The following is a 10,209-nucleotide window of genomic DNA, read 5'->3' as shown; positions in this document are numbered from 1 at the left end:
GGTATATTTTTCCATCTATTTACTTTGAATCCGTCTGTGTCTTTATATTTAAAGAGTATCTCTTACAGGCAACATAGAGTTCAGACTATTTTTTAAAATCCATGGGGCGCCTGGGTGGCGCAAGTGGGTTGAGCGACTGACTTTGTCTCAGGTCATGATCTCGTGGTCTGTGGGTTCGAGCCCCGCGTCGGGCTCTGTGCTGACAGCTGGGAGCCTGGAGCCTGCTTCGGATTCTGTGTCTCCCCCTCTCTCTGCCCCTCCCCCGCTCATGCTCTGCCTCTCTCTCTCTGTCTCAGAAATATATAAACATAATTTTTTTTTAAATCTATTCTGACAATTTCCGTCTTTTAATTGTAGTGTCCATTAACACTTAATGTAATTTTGGGTATGGCTGGATGTCATCTATCATTTTATTTATCGTTTTCTACTCGACTCCTTTGTGTCCCTCCTTTCCTGCCTTTTAAAATTACGTGAATACTTTCTAGAACTCCATTTAATTTTAATTTCCTGGTAGCTGTTTAGCTCTTCTCCTGTATATTTATTTTTTACGGTGATGGCTCTAGAGATGACAATATACATCCTTAACTTTTAACAGTCCATTAACAGTTAATGACACACCACTGCATGTGACGTATAGAAGTCTAGCTACTTTATAGCCTCATAACCACCCTCACCCTTTAAGTGGCAGTCATTATAAGTAACACGTCTAAACATGTCCGAAATCCCTCAAGACCGTGTTATACCTTTCTTTCTTGACACTGTTCTACTTTTAAACAGTTAAATGTTTATAAAGGGAAAAGGTGAGTCGTTTGCATTTAGCCAGCTATTTTAATTTACCTTTCCCAAAGCTCTTCATTCTTTCCAGAAGATCTGGGTGTCCCTTCAGTCGGGCTTGAGACAGAGCACAGCCCTGCCCGTCCCTGGGAGGCCTGGTCCACATGTGGTCCACACGTGGCCCATGTTCTCAGGACAGCCATCCCTGCACTGAAAGCCTTTGTCTTTTCCAGGCATCCACGGAAAGGAAACTTGTGCACAGAGGACTGACCATCTGTCTCAGTTCTGTGCACACTGTGGTCATTGGTCCTTGCCAGGCCCCTTTCTGGGTTTATTTCTACTTCTTTCCACTTTCCCACCTCATCCCTGATCCCCACGCCGGCCCCCCCCCCCCCCCAAAGGCACCCACGCCCCCTGCATAGCCTTGAATGGGAACGAAGCCCCAAAATATGCAGTGATGTTCCTGCACTTTTGATGAGCCAGCACGGAGTCATGCCAACAAACTTGCTCTTCTCTGCCCTCTCCTCCTTCAGGACTCAAGCCTTTGTGACTTCGGTGCAGACATGCTGGTCATCCTGTATGCCGCCTCTGATGGCTACGTGGTACTTCTCCCCATTTCACTTATTTATTTAGTCCCTAGCGATAGAAACCAGGATTGCCTCCAGCTGCGCATTGCTGCAGACGACACTACAATGAGTAGCCCTGATCTTGCCCCTTCAGGGATTTCCCCGAGACACAGACAGGGAGAGACGTTGTTGGATCAGAGGGTGCACGCTGACTTAATTCCACCAAGCGGTCCTGATCGTCCTCCAGAAAGGCTGTACGGTCCCCACCCTACCCCCAAGGTAAGAATCTCCATTTCCTCACATCTTCACCCACAAATGGCAGTTACCACCTTCCTAATTGCTGCCAGGTTGATGGGTGTTGGGCTGTTTCTCACTGTGCTGTTTGATTGATCGGCATTCCTCTGATCACCGCTGTGCCTGAGTGTCTCCTCATGAGTGTGGTAGCCATTTGGGCTTCCCCTTCTATGAACTGCCTGTTCCACCCTGTGCCTGGCTCTCCGCTGGGTACACCATCTCCTACCTCTACCTGTGTGTTAACGAGGACATCAGGTTTGGCTAGCTTCGGGACCATTGTGTCTCTTCAGGGTGCCTTTGTTCATTTCTGCTCTGACCAGTATTTGCATTTCACAGTTTAATGCCCAGGAGATGTTTGTTTTCCTTAATTCCAAGTTCTCTCATTGTGGGAGTACCTGAGAACTTTCCCCACGGACCACCTATCCCTTCCATGTCTTTATTCAGCACGGGCACTTTTCCTATGCCAGAGAACACCTTTTAAAAATTTCATTTCATTTTGTTTTAATTTCAGTATAGTTAACAGTGTTATATTTAGTTTCAGGTGTACAATATTCAACACTTCTATACATTACCCAGTCCTCATCACAAGTGCGCTCCTTAGTCCCCATATGCTATTTATCCACCCCCCTTCGAGCTGTAACCATCAGTTTGTTCTCTATAGTAAAGAGTTTGTTTCTTCGTTTGCTTCTCTCCTTCCTTCTCTTTTTTTCCCTTTGCTCATTTGTTTTACTCCTTAAATTCCGCATATAAGTGAAATCACATGGTATTTGTTTTTCTCGGACTTATTTTGCTTGGCATTATGCTCTCTAGCTCCATCCATGTCATTGCAAAATGGCCAGATCTCGTTCTTTTTTATGGCTGAGTAATATTCCTACACACACACACACACACACACACACACACACATATACGCATATATACACACACACCACCCTTCTTTATCTATTCACCAGTCAGTTGACACTTGGGCTGCTTCCATAATTTGGCTATTATAAATTATGCTGCCAGAAACATAGGGGTGCATGTGTCCCCTTGAAGTATTATTTTTGAATTTGGGGGTTATTACCCGGTAGTGCAATTCCTGGATCATGGGGTGGTTCTATTTTTAACTTTTTGAGGCACCTCCATCCTGTCTTCTACATTGGCTGCACCAGCTTGCTTTCCCACCCAAAGTTCAAGAGGGTCCTTTTCCTCCACCTCCTCGCCAGCACCTGTTGTTTCTCGTGGTTTTGAGTTTAGCCGTCCTGACAGGTGTGAGGTGACATCTCATTGTGGTTTTGATTTGCATTCCCTGATGATGAGTGACGTTGGGCATCTTTTCACGGGTCTGCGTCCCATACCAGAGAACATTTAATGAGCGTGAACGTCTGCTGTGCAAGCAGCACGATGCAAGCATCATCTCCCTGAGTCCCCACAACAATTCTGGGAGGGGGACCTTTTATCATGCTTGAGGGACAGATGAGAAATAAGGCACAAGGGATTTAGTGTATACCCAGAGTCACAGAACTTGTAAAAGTGACCCAGCCAGGATGCCATCGATAGCTTAGATTCAGGCTAGTTTATCTCAAATGATGCCTCTTTCAAATAGCTGCTATGTTCCTAGCAGCTCCCTATCATTCATGCCTTATCATTCCTAAATATTGAAATTCGCTGAAAAAAAGTCAACCTTTGTACCTTCCTACCCCCTATGTTTGAAAAGGGTGGGAGCAGGTGGAGGCAGGAGGCTCTGTGACCGAACACACCAGTCTGAGTTCCCGGGGAGAACAAATGTGTTACTAGGAGGCTTTCTCAGAGCCCGCTCCTCAAGGAGTAGCCGGTGGGGGGCGGAGGGGAGAGGTTGGGGTGGGGGAACAGAACCTTCCCCTTCTGGCAAAGGTGATTTCTCTCTGGTTCCCATGGCTCTGCATCGGAAGGGAACCCTGCCTGCTCCGTGCACATCCTCTTTACAGGTATTTAATGAGATTTGGGAATCTCAGTGATGAGCAACGAATGTCCCTTGTCCGGATACTTGGAGAGACAGAGATCATTGATCGTACTTATGGGAATATTGTTCCTCATGGATAGACAAGTTCTGGAGGAAGTAACAGTTCCGTGAGGGCTTAACGGAGAGGGAACTGTCTGTTGGTGGAGGTGGGGTCCACGAAAGGAGAGCTTTTCCTAGGAAGTGACATTAGGGCCGATAATGAAGTTTGAGGAGATAACTAGGGGAAGAAGAGGAAGAACTTCTCAGGCACAGGGAACAGTGCAAAGGCCCTGAGGCAGAGAAGCACTGAGAGGAACCAGTGTGGCTGAAGGGGAAGCCAGGTGCTAAGTGATTTAGGAGAAGGTTGTGGAGTCCCAAAGACCCAGACCAGACTGCACTTCCAAGGCTGGATCTTCGACCTGGCATGCCAGGACACTGGGTATATATGAAGGCTGCCTGAGTCATGGGAGACCCTCAATTTACACGATCAGGCTGAGATGGACCCAGGTGGAGGCAGGAGGGTACTCCTTTATCACCTCCTCTTTCAACCGTCTCCTGTCTCCCGCTGGCTCACCTCTCACCCCACCTGATTCTTACCACCTTACTGTATTACATTGTCCTGCGGCGTAAGAATGTCCGTCCGGAAGCAATGTTAGTGTCTGTTTTATCAAAGGCTCCAAAAACCCCCACCCAACCATCTCACTCAGTCATGCATTTTGATTACATTTTTCCTTATTATGTTTAATAATTACCAAAATTCATATGTGCATGATGCCTTCATCATTTATATACTAATAATGATTGTTATAATAACATGATATTAAAGGCGATTTGAAAAATTAGAAACTTATGGCCATAAAAATATTTTTAAACTTTTTTAAATTTGAGAGTGCATGCGAGCAGGGGAGAGAGGCAGAAGGGGAGAGAGAGAGAGGGAGAGAGAGAAGGCGAATCTTAAGCAGCAGGGCTCGATCCCACGACCCTGGGATCATGATCTGAGCTGAAATCAAGAGTCTGACACTCAACTGACTGAGCGACCCCGGCGCCCCCCCACAAATTTTTTAAAGCTAATGCATATTCATAATTTGTTACAGTTCATTTAATACACAAGGTAGTGAATTAAGACGTTAAGTGATAAAATCATTACAGCTGGATAAAATTCTGTTGAAATGGAATGAAATATTTGAAGGCATAAAGAATATAATGTAAATTTTTTGACTGTTGAAGGAAACTTCATTGTATTTTTAATTTTTTTTTTTCAATGTTTATTTACTTTTGGGACAGAGAGAGACAGAGCATGAACGGGGGAGGGGCAGAGAGAGAGGGAGACACAGCATCGGAAACAGGCTCCAGGCTCTGAGCCATCAGCCCAGAGCCTGACGCGGGGCTCGAACTCGCGGACCGCGAGATCGCGACCTGGCTGAAGTCGGACGCTTAACCGACTGCGCCACCCAGGCGCCCCGTGTATTTTTAAGTATAAAACGTGGTTTTTGCATCCGTGTACCATTTATGCTTTATCGGGTACATTTAATTTTGTTTAATGTTTGTTTATTTTTGAGAGACAAAGAGAGCACGAGCAGGGGAGGGGCAGAGAGAGAGGGAGACACAAAATCTGAAGCAGAATCCGAGCAGGCTCCAGGCTCTGAGCTGTCAGCCCAGGGCCCGAGGTGGGGCTCAAACCCACGAACTGTGCGTGAGATCGTGACCTGAGCCGAAGTCGGACGCTAGACCGACCGAACCACCCAGGCGCCCCTTCCATCTGGTACATTTAAATGAGAGTTACGACGATTTATAAGGTCAATATATACAATATAACCCAAGCCATTTACATTTATTAAAAAAAACATTTTAGATTCCAACTCAGATATGTGGTGGGGCATACATATTTTTAGAGGATTCTTTCGTGGGTATCCACAAAAAGTTTGGAGACCCTGTTGTGGGCCTTGGTGTTGCAGGTGTGGTGGCCGAGATCGAAGGGAGGAAACACAGACAGTAGCATTTTCTCCGGTACCAGATGCCTCCAGGCAGCCGGGCGGGAGTCGGTGTGCCCTCCTGTGTTCGCCTGTGTGGACGACACTGCCAGCGGAAGGTACAGGCACCCCCAGAACAGCGATTTTCCTCGCTTACACCATTACTGTCTCCCCAGCATCAACCATAGTGCCTGGCACGTAGTAAGTGCTCAATAAATACTTATCGGATGCATGAACGGCAGACGCACCAAGCTCTCCCTTTGTGCGAGGCCCTGTGTTCAGGGATTCCCATTTAATCTTCACCACACCCCTGCACCCGGCCCAGTTAGTGTCCCCATTTTAAAGATGGGGAAACCAAGGCACAGAGAAGATAAATAACTTGCCCAAGGTCACCTATCAAGGAAGTAGCAGAATGGGAGCCGGGCATCCTTGTAAGAGCCCTTAACCGTGACACCTCAGATTCTCTGGGCTCTGAAACTCCAGGCGCTTTCCTGAGTGTGATACCCTCCACAGCCATCTCCGCGGCTCCCTGCCATCTGCTCTCTCCTCCTAAGTGGTTTTCCTTCTCTCTCTGTTTAATATTTAAGGTGACACATCCTGGGACATCCCGGAGTCCCCATGTTACTGACCTACTTACTTATCCAGCCATCTTTCTCACACATCAGGGGCAGCGGTGGGGAGCATGGGGGGTGCGCGGAAGGGAGGAGGGGAGAGGGCGGGGAGCACCACTCATCACCCTCTGCTGTGAGCAGCCTCCACCTGACAAGAAGCCAAGATTAATAAAACAAGGCCGGGCTCCGCTGCTGGGAGGCCGCAGCAGGGTAACATCGATTCGAAGTGGCTTTCCAGGGAAACGGCTCCGGTCCCTCCCACCGCCTAGAAGGACCTCCAAAGGTCCAGCTACGTCAGGGGGACATCTGTTTGTTTCTCAAAGGTGGGTTCTTACCCCTGGCAAGTGAGGATTACAGCTGCCCATCACCCCCCAGCAGGCACCGTGCCTGTCTTGACCAGACTCCGCGGGCACCGTGCACAGCAGAGGACTGCAGCGCACAGGGTCTGGGCCGGCTGCCTCCTCAGTCCTTTTACTGAGAGGCCTCGCACTTTCCTGGCCTCTAGTGTCCTCTGTCCAGGGTGACATACTCCTGGTGGCCCCAGAGGCCCAGGCCTGCTGCTCCTACTTCCTGAGTCCTAGGCTCCAGGGCCTGGGGTCTTCACATCCTCCCAGTGGGGAGCGGGGTGGGGAGCGGTGACACTGAGAGGTGTCCCCTTTCTCCCTGTTTCCGCATCTCCTACTCGAGGGTACCCAAAGGCTCACAGTGACACCCTGCATCCTGCTCTAGGGGTGGGCGAGCACGGGAGCCGCGGGGTGCTGAGTGGCTTCCCTCCCAGAGATCTGTCCCTGGCTCCCAACACCCTCTGAGCCCCTTCCCTGGCACTCTCATCCATCAGCCTTCGGGTCCTCACGGCCAAGCTCAGGGGCACGAGGCTCAAAGAGCAGCTGCAGCCAGCCCCTACCTGGGACCAGGTGAAAGCACTCATCCCCGACTCCTCATCTTGGCCCCTGACCTTAACCCCAGGACTCTTGACGTCCGCTGTGGGGGCCCTGACTTCTTCCCTTGACGCCCCCCCCTTCCCTCCCCCCCCCCCCCACCCCCGGGCGGCTCCGGATGGGGCACCGTCGGTGGAGCCGGATGGGGCGCCGTCGGTCGGGGGCGGAGAGCCGGGTAGGCCAGCGCTGGTCCGGGCGGGGGGCTGAGGCCGGGGCTGGAAGGTGACGCCCTCCCGCCCCCGTCGGCCGTGACGTCAGAGCCGGACCGGCTAAAGCGGGCGGCGGCGGCGCGGGGCGCTGGGGTGGAGACCGCTACCCGGAGCCGCGCGGACGGACGGAGCCCACGGCGCAGGGCAGGCGACCCCGAGGTAACGCGGGACCCGGCGCGGGGACAGCGGGGCCCGGCGGAGGGCGGGGAAGAACCCCAGGGGCGGGAGGGTCTCCGTCTCCGGGGCGGCCGGGGGGGGGGCGCCGGGGCGCAGGACGCACGGGGCGCGGGGGCCCGCGGCGCTTTGGGAGCGCTCGGTGGCAGGAGTGGGACCTCGAGGGCGGCGGAGAGCGGGACCGCCCCCCGCCGGCCCCGGGTTGGGGGGGCCCCGACGCCGCTCGCGGGCGGCAAGGATCCGGAGCGCAGGTGCCCCCGAGAACGCGCCCGCCGCAGGTGAACCGAGGCTGGGACGCCCGTTCGCGCGGCCCCGGGACCGTTCCTTCCGCCCCGGTGAGGTCGGGGCGTTGCGGGCGCCGGGAGCCCCCGACACCCGCCGCGGCCCCTCACCGCGCGCCGCGCCCGCAGCCCGGCCTCGGAGCCATGGCCCTGAGCGAGCTGGCGCTGCTCCGCCGGCTGCTGGAGAGCCGCCACTCACGGAAGCTCATCCTGTTCATCGTGTTCCTCGCGCTGCTGCTGGACAACATGCTGCTCACGGTCGTGGGTACGTTCGCACCGGCCGGTCCCGCTCCCCGGGTGCCCCTTCCGTGGGGGCTCCACCTACCCGAGCGCGCCCCCGGCGAAAGTTGCAGAACACGCTTTGCAAAAAAAAAAACGCATCCCCCCCTTCCACCCCCGAGTCTGCCGCGCTGGGCGACTCGCAGCCGCGTTTTGTGGCTTCGTTTTCCTGGTGGTCAGGTCAAAAAATGTGACATCTGTTAAGACCCAGAACTTGTGTTTCCTCCTGATAATTTCCTGCTTCCCGCCCCCCGCCTGCTTTGACCGCGATGAAAAAGATTTCTACTACGAACTGGCAATTCCCAGGGTTCCAGATCACGTTACGATAGTTACTACGCTAACCAGCAAGGTGGGCTGACAGTTTGGCTTAACATTTAAAGGAGCAAGTCAACCTCTCTCCCCGGAAAAAAGGAAGTGACATTTAAATATATTGTATCGGTGCATGGCTTGAGATGGAAACATTGTAGGACCTTTACCAGAACAGTTTGAAGGGTGTTGGTTTTAGTCTTTTTCCTGTAATGGATTTTTGAGAGGCGAATTAAAATCCAGGTCTCTTAATTAGCCCTCTTAACAGCAAAGCATTTGGTATGCTTTTCCTTAAAAATGCCCACAGTTTTAGGGGTGCCTGGGTGGCTCGGTCGGTTAAACATCTGACTTCAGCTCAGGTCATGATCTCATGGTTTATGAGTTCAAGCCCCCACATCAGGCTCTGTGCTGACAGCTCGAGCCTGGAGCCTGCTTGGAATTCTGTGTCTCCCTCTCTCTCTGCCCCTACCCTGCTTGTGCTCTCTGTCTCTCATAAATGAATAAATGTTAAAAAAAAATTAAATACCCGCAGTTTTAATGAGTAATTCTTTTTTTTAGTTTGTATTCTCCGGGTGGGTTATTTGCCTTCTCTCCTCTCATGGATTCCCACCTGCAAGATTATCGGGATTATCAGAGCGATAGGGCTCATCTGACTTCAGAACAGCCTTGCTTCTCCTTTGTGTTGAGTGCTCTGTCAGCAGGTGCCCACAGGCGCTTTAACATCCGTTTTTCTTTGCCTGGGTGGAAGTCTCCGGAATTTCTACATCTTCCGGGTTGGCCGAAAAATCGCAGACTCCCACTCAGGTAACAGAAAGATGAAGTGGGCCTGTGGCAGAATCTCCAAATCGTTCCTTCTCCTGTGGGTTTATTTTTCCCTAAGACACATAATGAAATTTAGGTTTCTGTTTCCTCGATTCATTCATTTGAAGGTCTGAGTCCCTCCCTGAGGAGCTCTCGTTGATCCCAGGTCGGCCCTGAGCAGAATTCAGACCACATTTTCCTTTCCTAAAATATTCCTGTAAGGGAGCCCTGTAATGAGAAACCCCACAAAGGACAAGAATCCGGGGCAGGTCACTTCTGCACAGTCACCGGCCCTGAGGGCAGACGGAGCGCTCCCAGCCTCCCGGGGCTCTGCTCTCTCTGGCCAGAGCTCAGCGCTGTGAGATTATCCCGGGGTCCAGGCAGGGGTGTCGTCGCAGGGGCAGACCTCCCTGGGCCTCGTTTGGCATTTGACGCGACTGTAGTTTTGCTGTCGTTTGTCCTGATGACAGGTGGTTTCCGTGCAGCCCTGACCTTCTTGTTCTGCTTTTGTCCCCAGTCCCTATCATCCCGAGTTACTTGTACAGCATTAATCACGAGAAAAATGCCTCAGAAGTCCAGACCGCCAAGCCAGTGCTCACGGCGTCTACCTCGGGCCGCTTCCAGAACATCTTCTCTTATTACGACAACACCACCATGGTCACCGGGAATAGCACCGGAGAGCTACAGTGGGGGCCACCGCCTGCGGCCAGCACCCAGCACACGGTGACGAACACGTCCGCCGTGCCTTCTGACTGTCCCAGCGAAAACAAAGACCTCCTGAATGAAAACGTTCAAGTTGGCCTGCTGTTTGCCTCTAAAGCCACCATCCAGCTCCTCACCAACCCCTTCATAGGACTGTTGACCAACAGGTAGGTTCCGTTATTTTGGCCAAGGAGACTTCTATTCATGTCCTTCCCAGGTCATTGCTCTTTGGGATTCTGTTTCTCCTTCATTTATCAGAGTGCGGAAAACCAGTGGTGGGTGAGCTGGGGGAAACCCGATCTCCTTCTTTGGGGTTTCTTTCCTTCATCGTGATTTCCCAC

At 51.9% G+C, this 10,209-nt stretch overlaps 1 protein-coding gene across 1 annotated transcript in view; it reads left to right on the top strand.

Moving 5' to 3' along the window:
- The first annotated feature begins 7,440 nt into the window (after positions 1–7,440).
- Positions 7,441–10,209, top strand: part of SLC18A2 (solute carrier family 18 member A2) — a 39,301-nt gene continuing 36,532 nt past the window's right edge. The window contains 3 exon segments of the mRNA XM_032595290.1: positions 7,441–7,484; positions 7,910–8,045; positions 9,684–10,035. Of these exon segments, the coding sequence (XP_032451181.1) occupies positions 7,925–8,045; positions 9,684–10,035 (473 nt within the window). The 5' untranslated portion in view covers positions 7,441–7,484; positions 7,910–7,924.

Source organism: Lynx canadensis, chromosome D2, assembly GCF_007474595.2.
Source record: "Lynx canadensis isolate LIC74 chromosome D2, mLynCan4.pri.v2, whole genome shotgun sequence".
Classification (NCBI taxonomy): Eukaryota; Metazoa; Chordata; class Mammalia; order Carnivora; family Felidae; genus Lynx; species Lynx canadensis.
Note: the sequence above shows the minus strand (reverse complement) of the source record. Positions and strands in the feature narration are given on the sequence as shown.